At 40.6% G+C, this 22,879-nt stretch overlaps 1 protein-coding gene across 2 annotated transcripts in view; it reads left to right on the forward strand.

The window, feature by feature from the left end:
* ANKRD44 (ankyrin repeat domain 44) overlaps positions 1-22,879 on the forward strand; it is a gene marked incomplete at its 3' end in the record, with an annotated part of 199,775 nt that overhangs the window by 72,430 nt on the left and 104,466 nt on the right. For both annotated transcript variants that reach the window (XM_079710777.1, XM_079710776.1), the window contains exons 4-8: positions 6,273-6,473; positions 6,836-6,923; positions 9,947-10,089; positions 11,332-11,544; positions 19,411-19,489. In XM_079710777.1, the coding sequence (XP_079566903.1) occupies positions 6,273-6,473; positions 6,836-6,923; positions 9,947-10,089; positions 11,332-11,544; positions 19,411-19,489 (724 nt within the window). The remainder of the gene's footprint in view (positions 1-6,272; positions 6,474-6,835; positions 6,924-9,946; positions 10,090-11,331; positions 11,545-19,410; positions 19,490-22,879) is intronic.

A 22,879-nucleotide genomic window follows, 5' to 3' on the forward strand; every position in this document is an offset into this window, starting at 1 on the left:
ACATTAGGTTCCAGATACCTGCCAGGCTTTGTGGCGAGTATAGAAAATTGTATGAGACTCAGACCCTGGTCTAGAGCAACTTACAGTTTATAAAATTTGACATTGTTTATGCCTACAAAGACTCTGTATAGTCATAAAGCATTACTTTTCCATGAGTAATTTATGATCACTTAAATGCAATGCACATTTGAGAGTAAGAAAAACAAATATTGGAGGCAACAGTTTTTAAGGCACATGTATCCTATTTCTTCTCATCTTTTCCATGTGCCACAGTGTATGTTTCTACTTCTTATACAGGGTTGGAGTGACCTTTATAAAAGGAGAAAGTCATAAAAAGTAGAAATAAAATGACTGCAGATGCCATCTCCAATTCCCTCCTGTGTCACATCCCATGACAGTTCCTCTCTCTGTCTATTATTTCTGTGTCTCATGTAGGACAGCCTACTGTGGAGTGTAATCCAGCAAGGCCTACAGTCCTAAGGCTGAATGCTAACTAGGCTGATCCCTCCACTCAGGAGAAAGGCCGGAATCCTCACACATGCTTGTTCATTAAAAAAGAAATCAAGACTTTGAAGCAGCACTGCTCGCAGTGTGGCTTGTGACTAGTCTGAGTCTTTTTGTCTTTCCTTTTGTGACATGAGTGAGCATTTCACAACTTTTAGAGAAATTTGATAGAGTAATTTCATGCCTGCTAAATTAAATGATAAAATAATTGAGTTTATAATTTGTCTTTGTCTTTTTTCATTTTATTATTCTTCTAATTACTCATGAATTTGAAATAATAATAATTTTTAAAAAAACTGGCCCTTCACCACAGATAGTTTGAAAAGTACTGTTTTAGTATCCTTTCTTGATTCAGAAATTGTTCAGCTTCCCTTCCACCACATTAGCTTCTTTTTTACCTTGTAAATTTCTGTCAGCTCGAACTCCTAGCTGTTAATTTTTTTTTTTATTTTGCGCTACGCGGGCCTCTCACTGCTGTGGCCTCTCCCGTTGCCGGAGCACAGGCTCCGGACGCGCAGGCCCAGCGGCCATGGCTCACGGGCCCAGCCGCTCCGCGGCATGTGGGATCCTCCCAGACCGGGGCACGAACCCGCGTCCCCTGCCTTGGCAGGCGGACTTTCAACCACTGCGCCACCAGGGAAGCCCCTAGCTGTTAATTTTTTAGTCAATGTGTGATACAGGAAAAGAGAGACTTCTTTTGATTACAAAAATCAGTAATTCCCTAAATAGCCATAGAATTACTTCCTCTTAAAACCAAGTTAAAATGCTTACAAGATTAAAATTTTTGAAAGAGAAATGCAACTTTGGAAAAGGAAATTGTAGTCTTTTTAAATCAAAGCTTCGTTTTTGTGAAAATATTGTATTACATTTCTATTAAATGTACGAAGCCAGTTTGGCAGGCTAAAACTTAAGAGTTTAAAAATGTAAATAACTAAGGAGAATTAACATTTCAAAGTATTTATGTCAGGGTACTTGGCTGTTACTGTGTGCTGAGTAAGCTCGGACCTAGTAGAAAATGCATGAGCCCTTAAACCCAGGCTGGCAAACCATCTTCAGCCATCTTCCCTATACAGTGAAGCTGCCTATCAAATGAGGGGGCAATCCAGATGACCCCTGAGGCCTTTTCTACTTCTAATATCCGGTATATCTGTGAATTTAATTCCATAATCATTTTATACTTGCATTTTCATTTTTTCAAAAAAGGTTAATCCTTGGAAATTAAATAAGAACCCCTCCTTTGTATACTAAGTATTCCTTGATAGAGTCCTTTCTTGTCAAGTAAGATGAAAACTGTTCAATTCACTATATAAGCAGATATGAAAGTAAAAATGGAGAATGGCAAAGTTAAAACATTTTATAAAATTAGAGAAATAAAAGTAACGGTTATCATAGGTGTCCTTGAACTGTGAAAGTGAGTGTTGGTACAAAAGACACGTGGCGAAATAGGCACTCACGTGGGAATTATGTAAAGTTCACATGAAAAGAAATTTATTAGAGACCCTACCCACTTCTTTTTTTCCTATCTGATCAATGAACTTGAACCTTTTCCTTTTCTAATTTTTTAGGTATAACCCAGATGTTGGTCAGGGGCACCTAGCCTTCTAAATGGATATGACTGACTGGAAACCACTTGTTCAAAGTCTGATATTCTCCCAACAATTCCAAAGAATTCCTGGAGATTTAAGTTTTGGTTGCCTGGCTCCACAAGCCTGCTCTTGCTGCATTCATTGGGTTTATGCATCAGCTTTCTCCTCTTCCCTCTTGGCCTGTTGACTGTGTTCCCACCCAGATGTACACCTCCTCCCTGGGATGCAGGGCCACATCCTCTCTCCAGTCTCTCTGTCCTCATCCCTTCCTTCCTGCCAAGCTCTAAATGCTTCCCACTCTATTATGCAGAGCAATGCAACTCTGTTTGGCCCCCTCCCAAAATTCACTGTAGACCCACCATCACATAGCAAGAGCTGAACTCAGAGGCCTCTGACTCTTTTCATAGGACCTGCCCTCCTGAAGACTATTTGGACATAAAAATAGTATTTTTTCATGCTGGTAAATAACAAAATTTTATTTTAACCAGATTTGATCATTTATAGTTTGTGGTAATTCAAACAGAGAGCTAGTCCAGGGGTCTGCAAACTTTTTCCGTGAAGGGTGAGATAGTAAATATTTTAAGCTTTGATGGCTGCATGTGGTCTCTGTCACAAATACTCAACTCTGCTGTTATAATTTGAAAGCAACCATAGATAATATGTAAACAAATGAATGAGGCTGTGTTCCAAAAAAATTTTATTTACAAAACCAAACCAAAATTTATCTGATTAAAATATTTTTAGAAGTATTGTCTACTTAAGAATATGGTTTTTTTCCCCCACAAACTCTAAAAGCACTTATTTATATATAAACTATAACTGGCATATGAATGTATATTTTCTTTGCTTAAAGTATTGCTGTGTATACAATGCAAATCATTCCTAAATATTCGTTTAAAAGTAGGGCCTCTCCTAGGTAATATCTCATTCACCTAGTCGCAGTTACTCTAAGAGCAATCATATTTTGTTACCTTTAAAAAACAAATTTCTCATGAATTGGTCTTATAAATTTGTGAAATGTTGCTGTACATTTTCTGTTTTGTTAGTCTATCCTGAATTTACATAATATTTAATGCAAAGCAAGAATCTGTACAAGTACAGTAAAATAATATACAAAGCAAAGGTATTAAAAAGACAGTATGTATTGTTATTTTGCTGTGAATGTGTGAAAAGGATATATATCATTTTTTATAGTACTGCTTTTGAGATGGTTATCTCCAACCCTTTTGGCCACGTATCTGCAAAACTTTTTCAGCATGCATCTCCAGAATATGCATCTCATTTATTTATAAATTATATATAAGAACTACTATCATTAGATAGTATTTCAAGGCACAGGTGAAATATTAAAGTGAGGCTTTTCATTTGTCCTAGTCTTAAATAACCATATAGATAATAGACTTTTTTTATATATATATATAAATTTATTTGTTTATTTTTGGCTGCGTTGGGTCTTTGTTGCTGTGCACGGGCTTTCTCTAGTTGCGGCGAGTGGGGGCTACTCTTCCTTGCGGTGCGCGGGCTTCTCATTGCAGTGGCTTCCCTTGTTGCAGAGTATGGGCTCTAGCCACATGGGCTTCGGTAGTTGCAGTACGTGGGCTCAGTAGTTGTAGCTCACGGGCTCTAGAGTGCAGGCTCAGTAGTTGTGGCACACAGGCTTAGTTGCTCCATGGCATGTGGGATCTTTGCAGACCAGGGCTCGAACCTGTGTCCCCTGCACTGGCAGGTGGATTCTTAACCACTGCGCCACCAGGGAAGCCCTAGATAATAGACTTTTGATGATTTCTCTGTTTTTGCCAAGCTCTTGTTAGATCTGATTACATTTGTCATTACTTTTACCTTGTAATGTAGGTGATAGAAAGCTTTTACGAGGAGTAGAGGTGTCAGCTCTGTGACTTTCACATCATTTATGCTCGCATTGGTATTATTATTATCTTTAATCTGTGGGTTCCTTGCATAAATCTTGTCCATTTTAGGGTGTTTTTAGTTTAAGGGTACATATTACAATCTGTAAATGGACTCGGCAGGCCATCACTCTGTATTTCAGTGCACTCGAAGTGAATGAATGGAGAGGGCAAGCCCCACCCCCCCAGCACTGTGGAAGCCCCACCCCTCCTTGAGGGCATCTCCAACACTGTGAGGCAAGATCTTCCATGGAGCTGACTGAGGGCAGGACACCAATCCAGAAGTTAAATACCAGCTTAAATGCTTTCCTTCCCCCCCACCAACCCCGGTACGCGGGCCTCTCACTGTTGTGGCCTCTCCCGTTGCGGAGCACAGGCTCCGGACGCGCAGGCTCAGCGGCCATGGCTCACGGGCCCAGCCGCTCTGCGGCATGTGGGATCTTCCCGGACTGGGGCACGAACCCGTGTCCCCTGCATCGGCAGGCGGACTCTCAACCACTCCGCCACCAGGGAAGCCCAAATGCTTTCCTTTTTAAAGAAATAAAATATAAATGGAGGTTCCAATATTTTCTTCCCATATTACAATTGACTGCACATCTACATAAACTGAATAATTTATGAGATGAAAGTTGATAAAAATATTATTTTTCTCTTATTTAAATCTTAACGCTTATATTGTGATCTAGCTTTTCTTTTATTTTTTGTTCACCCACCTAGTTGTTAGGATAGAGCCTGACTAATGTTTCCCTCAATCTTCCATAGTTCTAACAGTGTTTTTTACATAGAAAGCGAGCATTAATAATAGATGTACTCAAAGACTATTTAATAGTCATTATCATCAGTTGTGCTGAGGATGGGTGGCATATATCTTTTTTTTTTCCCTTTTGGTAATCTTAACAAATTGATTGTTTGCTTGGATCCTATCAGTTTATTGCCCTTTATTTATAGCATCTAAATGGAGTCCCATTGTTTTCTTAAAGTGTATTCTCTAATTTGCAAAGTTAACTTCTTTTTGCTCTCATTCTACTGTTCAGGTTAACCATTCATCTCAATATGTTGCCACTACTGATTCGTGGAACATTTTTTTTATTTCATCATTTATGTCCCTGGTTAAAATGTTAATTCTGAGAGTTCAAATCATCTACTTTTTTGGGATTCTTTATATACCTGCATGATAAAGTTGATAGACAGTCCAGGTCTTTGGGGATTAAGGTGGGCAAGGGTAAGTTCTTTGTCCATGAAGGGTGACAGGAATGTGGTACTAATGCCTTTCATTGGTCTATTGATGCCACATTGACAAGATGTCCATAAAGGAGCCAGGGACATCCAACTGGTCTCAGGGATGTCTCTAGACATAAAGAGAAACAACCGACAGCTATTCCCTTCTCTTGAGAGAAGCTGTGTCATTTACTTGACTAAAGAGAAGAGTGTCCTCGATCCTGGCTGCATAACAGAGTCCCCAGGGAGCTTTACAGACATTCTGAGGCCAGTTAGAATCAATACAGAACCGTCATGTGTATTTTTAAGAGCTCCCCAGGTGATTCCATTGCACAGCCAAGGTGGAGAGTTATAGTTCAAGAGGCTAATAAGATGATGAGGTCAATAGAAGGAAAATCAAAAGTGGGAGGCTCAGTAAGGGTGAAGGGACTCAAGAGCAGAAAAAAAGTCTCATTTTAACATAGAAAAGATTGGGGAAAGAAGAAACAATTTTGTAACTTCAAGTTGAGGTGGTAATAGACATCCTCTTCCCTTGACTTCTTATTGATCACACAGGGAGGGTTGAGATTTGACCAAGAGAACCAAAGATTTATAAATTGATCCAAGAATGTCTGGAGAGCTTTGGGGCCTTTGGCTTTGGAAGATGGAGGCTTACTGACAAATATGGCTAACCTTGGAGGATCTTTGGGGGCCCTTTGGTCTATGGCTGTTTTAACCTGCTGTGTACACTTGCACATGAGTGCTCTCGTTCGGCCTAAGGATACCTTATATTCTGTAAGGAAACCTTACACTTGGAAGTTTATTTGGTTTTGGAGTTTTGCCAGGGCTCTTGGCCTAACAGAGAAAGGGAGAGTGAATCTGTTTTAATCTGTGCCCCTCTTTTAATCTTCATCCCGTATGACCTTGCTTGTCTCAGAAGAATATACGTCGTGAGCCAGCCTGTGAGGGCAGGGAGCCTTTCCCTTTCTGTAGTTCCAGGGTCTGGTGAAGCATCTTATATTCAATAAGGATTGACTGAGTGTGTTTGTCAGTGACCCTGCAAATTCTGCTTTTGTTGTAGGAAGCAGTGCAAGTGTTGATTAAGCACTCGGCTGACGTCAACGCGAGGGACAAGAACTGGCAGACCCCGCTCCACGTGGCAGCAGCCAATAAGGCTGTCAAGTGTGCAGAAGTCATCATTCCCCTGCTGAGCAGCGTCAATGTCTCTGACCGAGGGGGACGCACAGCCTTGCACCACGCCGCTCTGAATGGCCATGTGGAGGTCAATGTCCTCATCATTGAGAACAAGAATCCTCCCCACAGACCCTCTTAGCCCCATGGGGAACCTAATCTCATGGCTGAGGCTTTTAGATAATGTGACAATAATATTTGTACACCACAGCTTTGGCAACTGTACCTATTTTTAAATTTAGAGCCACAGTGAATTGAAAAAGTAGCCGACACCTCAGTCTTTTCCTCTGACACACATGCGGCAGGTTGGCCCTGGTATCTTCCTACTTTGAACTTCAGATCTCTGACCTGCCTTTAGATTGGACATTAATTTGGCTCACATCAGCTGCTGAGGGTGAGGACCCCTCACCATGACAGAGTATACACTTGATTTCACTGTCGGTTATCTTTCAGATGGTTAATTTACTCTTGGCCAAAGGGGCAAACATCAATGCGTTTGACAAGAAGGACCGGCGTGCTCTGCACTGGGCAGCTTATATGGGTAAGGATTCCATGAATGGAGAGCAAAGTGCAGAGAACTTGACCTAAAGAAGCCCCGGGTTTCTCACTGACCACGCAGGTTTTCTCCTGGGCGAGCCTGACTTCTTTTCAAGCTTGGGATTCAGTTGAATTAAGATTCGGTCCTTGTACTGGCATGCACAGAGCGCTCTAATTGGGCAGTTGCTTTGTCAGAGATTTATTTATCCTACAGAGAGCAGGAGGGGTGAATCATGGCATGGACTTCATTGAATGTGTTTCAATCTGGATTGGAAAGCTGCACAAATTGTGCTTATTTTAACTTGCTATGGCAGCAAAATAAGGTGTTTAAAAAGAAAGAAGGACGGGCTAGCAAAGCAAGGATGTAAATTTCATTTGTGTTTTTATTTATAAATATTCCTGAAAGAAACAAAAAGGAAGGTATAAAGGACAACACCCTGACTGTCGTGTAGGTGGAGGTGCCCAGAGTCACTGCGGGTGATTCTGCTGCTCCACCGCCGACAGAGCTGGGGCTTGCTCCTTGTTTCTGCCAGCTCGGGTGCAGAAGACAAAGGAAGACATTACACTTCTATGCTTTTCCGCTCCACTTTTGTTGGCACTAGTACCACTGACAAATGAGAGCCCTCAGAGAGTTTATTCTCAGTGTTGACTCTTGGGAAATGAAGAACTAAAAGAACTAAGATCCTTCCTTTGTGTTTCTAATGGGAGAACATCCTGCAATTAGAAAAGCAGAAAAGCAGGATTCTATCAGCACCAAATTATAAACACCCTGACTGCCCATCACAACACAGGAGATTGTGAAAGATCTACACAATGGGACACTATGCAGTAACTACAGTGATGATATCATTAGTATTTTTTTAACACAGAAAGATTCTGTGATATGTTAAGTGAAAACAGATCATAATACAGTATGAATAATACAATCCTCATTTTTGTTAAAAATATCTATAAAATGAAAACAACCTGGGATGTATTAAACACTGAAATATTAACTGAGTATCTCAAGGGATTGTGGATGATTTTGGTTTCCTTTTTTTTTTTTTTTTTTTTTGCGGTACGCGGGCCTCTCACTGTTGTGGCCTCTTCTGTTGCGGAGCACAGGCTCCGGACACGCAGGCTCAGCGGCCATGGCTCACAGGCCCAGCCGCTCCGCGGCATGTGGGATCTTCCCGGACTGGGGCACGAACCTGTGCCCCCCGTATCGGCAGGCAGACTCTCAACCACTGCACCACGAGGGAAGCCCGATTTTGGTTTCCTTTAAACACCTTTTTGCCTTTTCTGAATCCTTTTTAATAAGCCTACGGACCTTTTATTATCATAAAAAATAATAATGTTAATTGTGGGGAGAAAAAAGAGAATGGGTTGGGGCAGGGATGAAATAAATTCTGTGGCTACAGATAGGCCTGAGTGAATTCTTGGACTTAAAAAAACAGAATCTTGGGCTTCCCTGGTGGTGCAAAAAAAAAAAGAATTGAAATCTGGCTAAAGAGGTAGTACAGCATAGTGATTCAATGTCCAGTTCTGTGGACAACCCCCCCCACCAAAACCAGAATCTTAAGATTTTGCATGCATTATCCTTTTTTACAAGGTGACATGGACTTTCGAGTTGTTTGAAGCAGGTTGGATGTCTGCATGGTCCCTGCCGGACTGGAGCCAGTGAGCGTTTGCCAGATGATGTTTAGGCAGAGCACACACTAAGCTAGTGTGACGTGGGACTCAAAGAACCTGGAGTTTCATGTTTGTTCTTTGCTGATACACGGCTAAAACATATGTGTAGAATTGCTTTAAAGCAGTAAAGTTACATTTTTGTGTGTCATCGGGATACAAATAGGAAAACATATACAGATGACTATCTTTAGGGAGTAAGGGACAAAACCAGGGCAAAGAGCTTAAAATAGCACCACCAGTAATTCAAAATAGTTTTTTTCCGTATATAAGTCTTCATAAAACTAGCCAAGACAAAACTCTGTCTCTCTTGTACACACACACACACACACACACACACACACACACACACACACACACACACACACACACACACACACACACACACACACTTTAGGCCCTGGAGCCGGTACTCATCTTCTACCCTTCAGTTATCAGCAATGTTTAGAGCAATGATCTTGAAGCATCAAACAATCTTTAGTCAGGAAATAAAGATCAAGTACATTTATCGTTGTATATGTAGCAAGATAGAGAACAAAGGAAGATATTCTAGAAAATATGCCAACAGGAGTTGAAACTAGAAGGGTTTTCAGTTTAGCCAGCAATTCATGAGAATTTGAAGTTGAACCATATGAAGTTGCCATTTTTGTGGGCCCAAAAAAGAGTCAAACAGCAGCAGTTGCATATGATTCAACAGTAATCTGGAGTTGTTCTGATTAATTGATCTTTTTTTCTTTCATTAGTTTTTCCAAACCAAATGGTCATTGTTAGACTTTTCAGTGAAGAATGGCAATTGGTTTCAAAAGCATTGCTTTCATTTGACATGTTTTTTTTTTAGTCTCTGGTTCTAACATATTGGCAGGACCTCCTCATTATTTATTTGTAAACAGGCATCGATCTCCTTAAAGAGAAGGCTCACATATGAATCATATTCTTTCTTCCCACAGCACTTACATGATGCCTGACACATAGTACGTACTCCCTAACTATTTGTTGGATATTTGCCACGAAGCAGCTTTTTATAAACAGCTTAGCAAAATGCTGGGCTTCCCTGGTGGCGCAGTGGTTGAGAGTCCACCTGCCGATGCAGGGGACACGGGTTCGTGCCCCAGTCCGGGAAGATCCCACATGCCGCGGAGCGGCTGGGGCCGTGAGCCATGGCCGCTGAGCCTGCGCGTCCCGAGCCTGTGCTCCGCAACGGGAGAGGCCACGACAGTGAGAGGCCCGCGTACCGCAAAAAAAAAAAAAAAAAAAAAAATGCTGGCGGCAATAAAAGCTGATGGTGATAATTCAGGTGGAATGAATTGTCAAATTGTCCTATAAAGGTTAAAGACGTTTTCTGCTGCTTTGTTTCTACAGGCCACCTGGACGTTGTGGCGTTGCTCGTTAACCACGGCGCGGAAGTGACGTGTAAGGATAAGAAGGGCTACACGCCCCTGCATGCAGCAGCCTCCAATGGGCAGATCAGCGTTGTCAAGCATCTCCTGAATCTGGGGGTGGAGGTGAGCTATGATTCGGGCATCACCCCATGGTGCATTTGTGGGTTTTCTGTTGTTCTGAAATTAAATCCTGTCTTTGTGGGTTTTCTGTTGTTCTGAAATTAAATCCTGTTTACATTTTAATTCAAGAGGGGAAAAACTCTCATTTCTTACCATCCTGTCTTTTTTGAGTTTACATGGGCAACTGATGAAGGGCAATGGGGCATATGCTAAGTCATAGAAAGCCAGAAACAGACTTTCTATATCAACATAGAGAAATATTTTAACATCTATGATACATATCCACCAGTCATTTTTAAAAGACTGGCAAGGTTTCATCATCCCACCTTTAGAACCTTGCCTTCTAAATCGTGGCTTCCAAGCAGAAATGAATGAATGAATAGCAGGACAAACATGCTGAGCTGGAGAAGTAGACCTCACCCCATTCTCCTTAGGTAGCAGGGCAGGAGCAGTAGTGAGGCTGTCCCGGAGGAAAGGAAAACCCAGCTGCAATAGTGAGATGGTGATAACAGCAGTCAGGGCAGGTCTGGGAGAGCAAGAGGGAGCTGGGGGCTAAATAACCAGGGCAGCTCCACAGCCCAGCCACCAGAATGTGGCCTCTTGAGGTGTCAGCAGAGCGAGTTCTGAGTTCAGGCCCCACAACAGCTCCCTGAGCACCTCCCACCCTTTCCTCTTCTGTTCACTGTTGAGATTCGGGCTCTTTTCTTGCTCCCCCGATTCAGTTCTCCTCTGGCGTGTTTTTTTTTTTTTTGCAGTATGCGGGCCTCTCACTGCTGCGGCCTCTCCCATTGCGGAGCACAGGCTCCGGACGCGCAGGCCCAGCAGCCATGGCTCACGGGCCCAGCCGCTTCGCGGCATGTGGGATCCTCCCGGACCGGGGCACGAACCCGTGTCCCCTGCATCGGCAGGTGGACTCTCAACCACTGCGCCACCAGGGAAGCCCCTCCTCTGGCGTTTTGAGAAAGCTTTGCCTTTCCCTTTTTATCCCTTCCCTAGCTGAAAGATATCTTCCCACGAATGGAAACCTCTCACTCTTCCTCCCAGCTCACTTTTTATCACTTTCACGTTTTGCTGATCTTTACCTCCGCGTGAGAAGCCTTCCCAGGATGACCACGCTGGGGCAAGAGTAAGCTCTGAATGATCACACTGACAGATGGGTGTTTCCTTTCTCCAGCACAGCCAGTAGGCTTTTGGTGGGAAATTGGCTTCAGTGCTTTTAATCGCCCATGTTGGACTCATTTGCAGATTGATGAAATCAACGTGTATGGAAACACGGCCCTCCACCTGGCCTGCTACAATGGGCAGGATGCTGTAGTCAACGAGCTGACCGACTACGGTGCTAACGTGAACCAGCCCAATACCAGTGGGTTCACCCCGTTGCATTTCGCTGCTGCCTCCACACACGGTGCTTTGTGTCTTGAACTACTAGTAAACAACGGGGCAGATGTTAACATTCAGGTATGACTCTCTCTCAGTCTCCCTCTCTCAGTGTGAAGTACCTTTGTGTTGAGCCTCTGTTTGAGCAAACTCACCTGCTGTAAATTACAATTAGTGAATTGTAACTCTAAGCATCCTGATTCTTGTGGACTGATCCTATATTGTCATGATGTGGAAACTTCTGCAGCAGTGGTGGTACCGGTGGATGACACTGAGGTTCTAGCCACGTGCCCTTGGTAGCTTAGTGAATATACGGGAGCAAATACTGGGTCTCAGGGATGCGGACTTGGCCGAGATTCTAATACTGAGGTGAATGTTGAGCTGATAGGGCAGAGATGCTGAGCATGAAAAGGAAGCCTAACCTAATGATCTCAGGTCTGCTTCCAACCCACAAGGCCCTCCAAGGAGTTTCTCAAATGGCTTCCTGGAGTAAACCCCAGATAGTGGCTTCAATTATATGATATTAATCTGGTTTTAATGGTAATTCCTTTACTCAGAAAACTTACTGAGGACTACCTAGTGCCCTCTGTTTGGTACTGGATGTATACTCCAAGGTGCCCTCAGGGAATTTACGATATGGCAAGGAGATAATGTACTCAGATAATCATGGGGCAAGAGAGATGTCATGAGTGGCATGAGAAATTAATAAAGTGCTGCAAACTATAAGAAGTAAGTACTGACTTGCTTTTTGCTTGGGCATCAAAACTAGAGATTGCTTTTGAGCTGAAGATTGATATCAGTTGAGATGAGGAGGGATAGAGAGAATTTTAGAGAGGACATTCCAGATACATAGAATGGCAAGCAAAGGAGTTGAGAGGTATTGATAGGTAAACTTTAGGTAACCAGTCTGCTCACTGTAACAGATAACCAAGAGGAACTTTTGCAGGTAGCCTTCATGATCCAGGTTACGTCACTTGGATGCATTTAGATTGTAGCAGAATATCCTGATTTACACCAAGTGACCTTGTTTGCATCCTCAGCTTCACTTCTCCCAAGCACACAGGAATTGTAAAGCAAGGTCCCAGTGTATTCTGTCTCTGCTTTTGAAAAATTGTTATTTCCAAGATTTAATTTCAAGAATATTGGATCAGTCTATTTTAATGATCTTCTCTATTCACTATTAAAGTCCTCATATTTTTTCATTTAATTTATAATAGTGGGGAAATATGGGACAAATTCTCAGAATAGTGATTTATTGTGATTGAATGGAGTACAAAGCATATGAAAGAAAGGAGCCAGGAACAAGCTGAAATGTGACCTGACCAAGAATGGGCACTTGTCTACTGGCCAAGGAGTTGGGGCCTCTATAGGGTGTGGGTCCGCTAATCACTATAGAGGCCACATGATCAGAACTGAGCATTAGAAACAGTAATCTGGCCACAGAAAACCAGAGACAGAAAACATAAAGAAAAAAATGTATATATGACTACATAAAAATTTTAAACTTTTATATAACAAAACAAAACAACAAAAAAGACAAAAACAAAAACCTTAACATAAAATTGAAAGGGGAGCAACTCGGAAATTTTTCTGCAATATACATATAAGCAAGGAGTTAACATATTTAATATGTAAGAGCTCATAAAATTCAATAAGAAAAATTCTGATAGTCTACTAGAAAATATGGGCAAATGCAGATCACAAGAGAGAGAATACAATATCCATTAAACTTATGAAAAGATATTCAGTGTTACTAGTCATTAGAGAAATGCAAACTAATACTTTTATAATACTAATACATTAATATTTGCCTTTAAAATTGGCAAGTATCAAAAAGACTAGCAATGCCCCGTGTAATCAATGAAAAATTAAAATTCAATAAGTAAATATGATCCAGTTTTATAATTTCAAAAAGTATGTGTCTATGTATGTGCATAGAAAGAGAAAAATATCTGGAATCTACATCAGTATCCTAGCAACAGTTATCACTCCAGCGAGGCCAAATTATGATTTGGGTTTTTAGTTGCTTTTCAATATATTTGTTTTAATCTTCTTATTGTGATGCCATAAGCATGTGTTATTTTTATATCGAAAAGAAAAAAAAAGCTATTTTCATTTTTATAAAAAAAATATTTCAGATATAGTGGACCTAGGGAGGGGACAAGTAGAAGGTAACTGGAAGTCAATGAAGTGGGTCTGGATAAGAGGTAATGAGGACAGGGGGACGGGGACAGCCAACGGAGGTAGAGGCTTTGCAAAAAGGAAATCGCTGGGATTTCATTGGACAAGAGATGGAGGAGATAAAGATGAGTATAAGAATTGAAATCTGGGCTTCCCTGGTGGCGCAGTGGTTGGGAGTCCACCTGCCGATGCAGGGGACACGAGTGCGTGCCCTGGTCCGGGAAGATCCCACATGCCGCGGAGCGGCTGGGCCCGTGAGCCATGGCCACTGAGCCTGCGCATCCGGAGCCTGTGCTCCGCAGGGGGAGAGGCCACAACAGTGAGAGGCCAGCGTACTGGAAAAAAAAAAAAAAAAAAAAAAAGAAAGGGAAGATAGGAAGGAAACCAAGGGGATGGAGTGTCTTCATGGAGGTAGAAAGCAGGCAGAAATGAAAAAGTAAACTAGCTGAAGAGAATTTCAGAGTTCTAGATCTTGTAAGGGGACCCCATCCAAGGTCCTAAGTGGAGGTAGGATGAAGGTCTTTAGGAGCAACAAAGAAACCAAGGTGGGGAAAGAGCCAACATGTGGGGTTAAAGTCTAAGAGGAGGGTGGTGGAGGACAGGAGACAAACAGGCGGCTCAACTGTCAATGTCCCCAAGACTTGTGACAATTTTCTTGCCATCCTGATGTCTGAGGGACATCCTGTGGATCCTCCAAAGGAAGGAACATTATTGAAGTTAGATAAAGTATCTCTTTACCAACCTTAATTAATTCACGGGGTTATCTGAGGCTCTCCATTTCCTCTTTAAAACATGCCAACTGATGCTTTCAGTGTGCCTGATACTGAGGTTAGAAGGCCACTTTCTGGCATACCTACCTACTTCTCCCAGGTAACTGACTAGCAGCCAGTTCAGATTGGATAAGAGGCTTCAACTAGGTATGGTGCCTTGGTTTATAGCAGCCTTCTCTTCTCCCCCACAAAATGGACATGGAAAGCATAGCTACTTAATTTTAATAGTTAATTTTTTCCTGTAGACTGCTAATCATCAATAGAGTATAAGAAGCACCATTAAAAAGAAGTCTGAGACTTGGGTTTATGTATTATCTAATCCATGTAAATGGGATTTTGAATCAAATCTAGCCTTCTCCCTCAGTCTCCCCATCTACTCTGTCTACATCCTAATTCTCTTGAATCTTTATTAGTTAACTCTGGATGCATGGATCATCTAACATTTCCGTGGAGCCATTCAGTCTGACTGGAGGTTGTTATCTCTCTGCACCACATTGCCCTTGGATTTTGAAAGTGTCTGTAGATTGCAAGACAATTTGTATTTGTTTAGATTTTCCAAAGTTAGAAGAAAACAGCAGATTGAAATGTAGCCAATACCTACTCACATGTTCACTTTGTTTTCCTCTGTCCTCACAAAACACAAAAAGTGATGTCTTCACGAGAAATTGCAAGATGATGGAGGGGGGGGAAGGCTATGTGTCCTGCATGCATTTTACAGTCCCTCATTTTGCTTAGATGGACCATGGCCCTGTCCTTGATTTTGAGTATTGTGATATCACAAAGTTTAATTATTATAAAATAATAGAGACACAATACTTAATACAATAATCTGTTGAAAGTTTACTTTTTTTTTGCAAATAGGAAGAGCGTGAGGAAATATGAAATAATTTCCCTTCTCCGTTAGAGACCACATTGTAATTTTTGTAGCATCTCAAGGCTCTTTTTGGAAGCACTCAAACTAAGCATTAAAGAAGGCAGTAAACACGTGGCCATGCTGGATATGACTTAGAAAGATAGATTCAGAAATTACCATTGCCTGCCTAACATTCCGCCTGCCTATGGTCTCAATTCTTTTCTGTGCACGGGCCCTTAGATCACTTAACCCTAAGAGACTGGAACTGAAGCCCATCACACATTTACTGAAGTGGACCAGCTCCCTTCTTTGTATGTACCAGGACCAAGTTATATTCTGTAATTGCATTGCAGAGGTTGAAGGTGAAACTGGAATAGGCAACAGTAAGCAGTAATAGCGACGTGGCCCTTGGGTCTTAAGAGAGGAAGTGAGGAAAGGAGGGGGGTGAATGTCTGAGGCAACCACGTACCATCTCCAGCCTTTAGAAGCATTAAAAAAATTAGACTGTATATGGCTTTTTGCACGCCAGGGTATTAGATTGCTCTTCCATTGAATTAGGAAGCCCTTTGGGGTTTCTCGCTATATTTATTTTATAGAGACTTTATTGCCCTCCGCCAGGGCCACTGAGCTTTGTGGCGCCAGGGGGCGCTGTACCACAGAGAACACAGTGCCTTCAGCTTCCTGGGGAGTAACTATGTATTTAAGTTTAGAGAAGGTTTATGGGAGGAGGAGGAAAGAAGGCATTAGAAGTGGGAGAAAAGAATGAATGGATTTCTGAGAATGGAAACGCTTCATTAATTCAAGGATTAATCTTCCTTGGATGATGGTGAATTCTGCCCTGAAAGAATACTAATATTTGTCATAAAATATTCTTAGTCCTCACTGGTTTTCTTTCATGACTTATTGCTGAACCATAAGTCAATAGGAGAGCTATTAAGCAAGTTCTCAAGGTAACAAAAATTTCCAAGCCCTACATCTGCTCTGGGAGAATGCACCTAGAAATTGGAAGGAGGCTAGAAAGGAGGAAGTTTTTCTAAAAGCAAAGCTTTGAATAAGTGGGAGAACTGATCATTTCTTCTCCTTTGAGCATTCAGGGAATGTTTGGTATCTGAAGTTCCAGGGCCAGCAGCAGCAATGGCAAGTTCCCCGCCACCCGACCCCGCCCCCATGTGAAAAATTTCTCAGGCAGATAATGAAACTCAGTAGGATCCTCAGTCTCAACCTGAATATTCTGAGTTCTAACTTGTAAAGGCTAAATAAAAAGTACTAGTCTTTTGACCTTCATTGGTTTTCAATGGCTTTTTGAAATGAGTTCCCTTTACACCTATACCATATAAACAAAGCTGCCCAAAAATGACTGCTATGATACCCTTAATGCTTCCTGTCCCCAATTCCCGACCTCCTGCCACCCATATCCCAGTGAGAAAAAAAAAGTCAGCTAAGGTGTGTCTTCAGTGGTATGTGAACTCGGGCAAAGATCTGCAAGGGTAGATCTGAAGCAAGCATCACCATTGACTATATTGCCATCCTTTTCATTTAACCTAACTTTGGTCATGTCTGTTTGTCCCTTTACCAAAAGCACAAGCACTCCAAGGGAGGAAAAGGGTATGGTGTTTGCTGTCCTTGAAATGGGACCAGCTTTGTAAACTATATACTGTAGAAACTGGTGACGTCTGCTTTGACTCTCTGGCTGCAATTTAGTTAGTGACCACCAGGTTGGTGGTTACTCCTAGCCTTTAAGCTCTTTTCTGGGCATGGAAAAGTGCTTGGTTAAATATTTATAAAGATATTATCTAAACACTGAAATATTTACAGCTTTATATATATTTAACTAAATGCTAATAAGTTATGTTTTCATCTTAAATTTAAGAGAAAATACTGGAGCAAAATTTAAAGAAATAGCACCATCTAGGGACAAATGAATGTCAGCTCTGCAATTTCTGTTTTCTCTCTCCTTAAGAGCCTTGGGCTGTCATCACTTTTTTGTTGGAGGGAGTATGTCTTAACTCCTTATTCCTAAATGGTTCCCAGACTTTTTAGTCTTTTGAATTGTCTGAATTTATCCCAGCTAAGACCCAGGCTCTGGGATCAGAAAGCTTTTAGGAGCTCTTCTCCATCATATGTCTTATGATTGGTGATGGCATCATATCCTCATTTTCTTGACTAATGCTCCTTTTCCCTAAAGATATAATTTCAGTAAAGCTTCAAGCTTACTTCCATCTTCCTTTCCTTTCTCAATCTTTTGTAATTCAGGTTATAATCATACAAGATTAAGATGGAGAAAAAATCCTGTTTTTTCTAATTTTTTACCCATCAACCTGAGAACCTTTCACTATAATGATTATTTACTTCAGTCAACATGCAGTTACCACTCTGACTAACTCTTCCCTTGACACAGATTGTGCATAGTTCCTTTCTTAAGTCTAAGGAATAGACTTATAGGATATAATAAATATTCTTCTGTTAAACCTTGTGGTTTTATAAGCTATTCCAGTGGCTCCTAAACTTTAATGTGCTGTGAAAGTTAGAAATGAAATCAATTCTGATTCAGCTTAGGTCTGGGTTAGGGCACAGAATTCACATCTCTAACAAGAATCCTGGGTGATTCAGATGCAGGTAGTCTGTGGTTCACTCTGAGAAATATTTAAGTGATTATTTGTTTTCCATTGTAGAGTTTTTAAAAGAATCATTTTAAAGCACACGTATTTGAATTTCATCACAAAAATGAACTTGTGTTTTTGAAATCTCATATTTTAACCTCAGGCTTAGGAAAACGTTTCTTCTGAGACTTAGAAAAAGAATAGTTACATAAATTTCTTTCTTTTCTTTTCTTTTTAAAATAATATCTGAATGAAAGAGTATGTAATATATTCTCTCAGTTGGGGATACTTTGGATCTTTCTTTTCTTTTTAAAAATAACATCTGAATGAAAGAATACATAATATATTCTCTCAGTTGGGGATACTTTGGGTCTAAAATAACAGTAATATTTTCATTTGGGTATCACTATTTTTAGAAGAAATTCTGTAAATGATTATTTCTTAATCAAATGTGTAGGACTTTGGTATTTGGTGTAATGATGACTAATGTATGGATTCTGTACATTTTTCATCTTTTGGCTTAATCTGTGAGAGAATGCCATCATTTATATTTTGACTAATAAAGAGATGTATAAATTCAGCGCATATTCCCAGATAATCATTAACATGGCAATTTGCATATCTTAATCCTATGATTTCTAATGAGTCAAGTGATGCAAATGTTTCTCTTTTGGAATAATCGAAAGTGGTGTTTCTCTGTGGAATTAGAATGTAGAGAATGGTGGAGGATTTCAGGTCAATTTTGAGAGTTGCAGTGATTTATAGCAGTTTAGTCATCTTCAGGTCAAACAGGGCCAAACAAGTTAATACATCATTTGTCTTTTTTTCATGTACTATAGACAAAAGGTGAAAAAAAACACTGTAATAAACTATACATATACTATCCATTATACTGTATAATGGAAAAGAATACAAAAAATAATATATACTATATATGTATAACTGAGTCACTTTGCTATACACTAGAAACTAACACAACATTGTAAATTAACTATACTTCAATTTTTTTTTAAAGTTGAAAAATAAAACTCCTTGAAGGAAACCTTCACCAGTAGATCACAGGAGATGAAAAAATGTTTTGGATGATTTCCTCAGTTTAAACCAGGGTAGTTTAAAAATTGTCCATGTAACTAAAAATTTTGCATTTCTTCTCTAGAATAATTTCCACGTCTCGAAGCTTCTTTAAAATGTGATGTTATAGATAAATAACAGGACCTACTGTATAGCACAGGGAACTATATTCAGTATCTTGCAATAACGTATAATGGAAATGAATCTGAAAAAGAATATATATATATGTATAATTGAATCACTTTGCTGAACACCTAAAACTAACACAACATTGTAAATACTTCAATAAAAAAATGTGAAGTTAGGCAATAACTTGTGATATCATGTGTAAATACTTCAATAAAAAAGTGTGAAGTTAGGCAATAACTTGCGATATCACATACACTTTATTGAGCATTGCTAGCAATGTCCATAGGAATGTTTCAGATTGATGTCACTGGCCCATTGTTTCTCTCTCTCTCTCATTTTTTAGAGTAAAGATGGTAAAAGTCCTCTGCACATGACAGCTGTCCACGGAAGGTTCACACGGTCACAAACCCTCATTCAGAATGGTATGTGAGATTCTTCTGCAGTGTCATTACTGGAACAGTTTCCTGGTGTGACTGAGTTTGGTTGTCCATCATTTGAACGTGAAATATGATGCTCTGTTTTAGAGTTTATTAAGCTTGGATTTATACTGTCCTTTGATGAACTTTGCTAAAAGCTCTTAGACACAACATCACCAATTCAGCTTAAGAGTGAGGACATAGAGCCACTAAGTTTCACAGTCAATTCCCAGTCAGTCAAAGAACATGTGAGTTTTGAACCTGGAAATGATCTACTTATATAGGCTCAAGATCCTGCATTTTTCACTCTGAAACTAATAAAAATAAGTATCAGACATTTTCTAGCAGCAAATCTGAATTATTTAAAAATTTTTGAATTTGCCATAGTTCCATAAGTTAAAACTTGTTAAGCTACTTGGGCAAAGGTAAGAAAAATGAGTGACTCAGAGGAAAAGCAGGTACGTACATGATATAAAGGATCATAAAATCACAGGCTTGATAAAGACCTTGGAAAAATCACATAATCTAGTAATTTCCCAGGCTTACAATAAAGGTGTGTTTGAACCATTGGGTTGTCTCTGCAACCAAAGTACTAGAGAGTGTCACTTCACAGCATGGTTCACGTTACAATTAGAGGGTCATGGCCAGAATCTGTGAGTGGATTGACTTTGACAACACAACTTCTATTATTTTAGCAAATCTTAAAGACAATTTTTAAAAAAAAGGTTTAGTTCAGATTTTATGCTGACATTCCAGGTAAATCCAGCAGTTCCTAAACTATCTTTAGTTGACCCACATTTCTAGTTCTCAAAATTCTGGCATTAGTCAATTTTTTTAGACCTATCTTGTTCTCATCTGTAAGAATACTGGATGACATACACTTGAATTGTTAGTGGTACTAAGTTATGTCTTAGGCACTGAAGTCATAAAACTAAAATGTCATTTGACATTTGGATGGAAGACCAGCCAGGGAAATTATGCTGAGGAAGCAAAATATCTGCAGCAAAGCACAGGAAATTTATAAGCATTTCAGTGAAACTATAGAAGAAAAGAAATCCCAACAGATTTCCAGTGAGCAAATGCAGGTAAATGAAAATGAACTGCACAACACCCATTAATTCTAGTTTGAAATATGTGATATGCCTTTGTCATTTACTTTATTGAAAGGCCACTTTAATTGTTTTGTTTTGCTTGAAGTAAAGGGGAGGTGGAGAGGGACCTTAGCATCTCTCCTCTGCACGCTTTCCTCATCCCACTGTATTTCTCAACTGTTTTTCAGAAACAGTGTCCACTGCCTTAAAAATAAACAAAACTAGGGAGCTATTTGGTTTCCATTTTAAAAAATTTAATGTGAACATAATCACCAGGGCTTAGCTCTGTGGCATTAAAAAGCATTGTTCCCTGTTAGAATAATTTCAAGCACGAGTGACCAGATCAGAGAAAGAGCAGTTTTTCACCTTGTAAGCACTGCCTTCCTACAGGTCCATCCCTGCGGGCCAGACCTGTGTCATGCTAGTGTGCATGCTAGTCTTGGGGGTGCTGCTGGCTGCTTTGACCTCTCTAAAAACCACCCCTGTGGACTTGAAGACTTCCATGCCCTCTCTGGACATTCTTGCTAGACTTTTGAGTTGGGACGACTCCTGAAAGAGACCTTATGTCTTGTCCTCTGTGATCAAGGAGCTTGTCTCAGAGCCTATCTCATTCTTGGCTGGCCTGGCATCTTGCTTGTGGGTTGAGTGGGATCCTGGGTCCTATAATGCTGAGGATATAGCGGCTATAATACATAACTTATATATAATGATAAAGCTAACATTGGTTGAGTGTTCTTCACATTGTGCCAGGCACTCGGCTAAGCACGCCACGTAAATCCTTCCAACTACCCCATGAGAAAGAGGTGCTATTATTATCTCCATTTCAAAGATAGGGAAACTGAGGCAGAGAGGTTGTCACTTCTGCTGGGATACATGGCACGTATGTTGAGGAACAGATATTAGAACCCAGGAAGTCTAACACTGGAGACTGAACTCTCAACCACTCTTCTCTGTATGAACAATGACAGGTTAAAATGTTTTGTTTTGTGGTACGCGGGCCTCTCACCGCTGCGGCCTCTCCCGATGCGGAGCACAGGCTCCGGACGCGCGGGCTCAGCGGCCATGGCTCACAGGCCCAGCCGCTCCGCGGCGTGCGGGACCCTCCCGGACCGGGGCATGAACCCGTGTCTCCTGCATTGGCAGGCGGACTCTCAACCACTGCGCCACCAGGGAAGCCCTAAAATGTTTTTAAAATTGAATTCTATTTACTCTAAGAGTCGCTTGCATTTGGCAGAGAGTTATTTATCCCTGTAAAAGGATGATTCGGCATTCTCTTCTCTCAGCCGACAGTTCTTTGCGTTCATTGCAGATGTGAGAACTGCGAGTTCTTCCATTCGACTTAAAAAAAAAAATGCCCTTAGGGACAAGAATAGGAAGCTCTTTTCTTTCCTCCTGTTTGTTGGTTTCTTTCTGGGAAAAGCCCAGAGGCTCACACCCCCAGGGCCTGCTGTCTTTCCTCCAGAGTGGGTAACCACACGACAGGACCTGGAATGCCCGGCCCCCATGGGGACATCACTTGGCTCTTAAGACCTGCTGAGGAACATTCTTGATGTTTATTTATTTGTTTTGTTAAATGGCTCTGATGTTTGGACTTTGTGCAGCATTTCTCTGCTTCTCTGACTGATCTATAGTCAGAGTTATTAATTCTTTATAATAACTTTTTTTTTTTTCCAGAAGCATTCAGCTTTGGTAAGGTGATCGTTTAAGAAAAAAACCAAAAGACTCTTTTCTTTTTTAAGTTAATAAGCAAAGACTACCTCTGCGGTTCAATCACGTTGTTTGTTGTCTGAAGCTGTGTTGTCAGAGCCAGAGAGGGAAAGAAGTAAACGAAGACACAATCTGATATCAGAAGGCATTTGATCTGGCCTTTTGCACAGGCAGCTGCCTCAGATGCTGTCCGGCAGGTTACAAAAGTTCAAAATGATGTTTTTTTTTCACAGAAGCTTTAAAAATAAAAGTTTGAAAAGGAAGAGTGAAGTGATAGGTTAGGATGATTCATTGTGAGGTTTTTGACCTTTGGGCTCACAGACTTTCTGAGGCAACTTAATAAGATAACTATTCTTGTTTGTGCAATGAAAAACTAACTTCAGATGAATGCCTAGATAATGCTACATAAATCATCCCTTCTGACGTGCTCTGCATATGTCTAAACTCACGGATATTTATTTTCCTCACTAATAATCAATGATCGATAACCAACATTTAACTTGCAACCTTCAAATGAATAGTAAAGATATTTAATTTGCTAAAAAAAAAAAGATAACTAATAAGGACCTGCTGTATAGCACAGGGAACTCTACTCAAT

The sequence above is a fragment of the Hyperoodon ampullatus genome (assembly GCF_949752795.1).
Source record: "Hyperoodon ampullatus genome assembly, chromosome: 8".
Classification (NCBI taxonomy): domain Eukaryota; kingdom Metazoa; phylum Chordata; class Mammalia; order Artiodactyla; family Ziphiidae; genus Hyperoodon; species Hyperoodon ampullatus.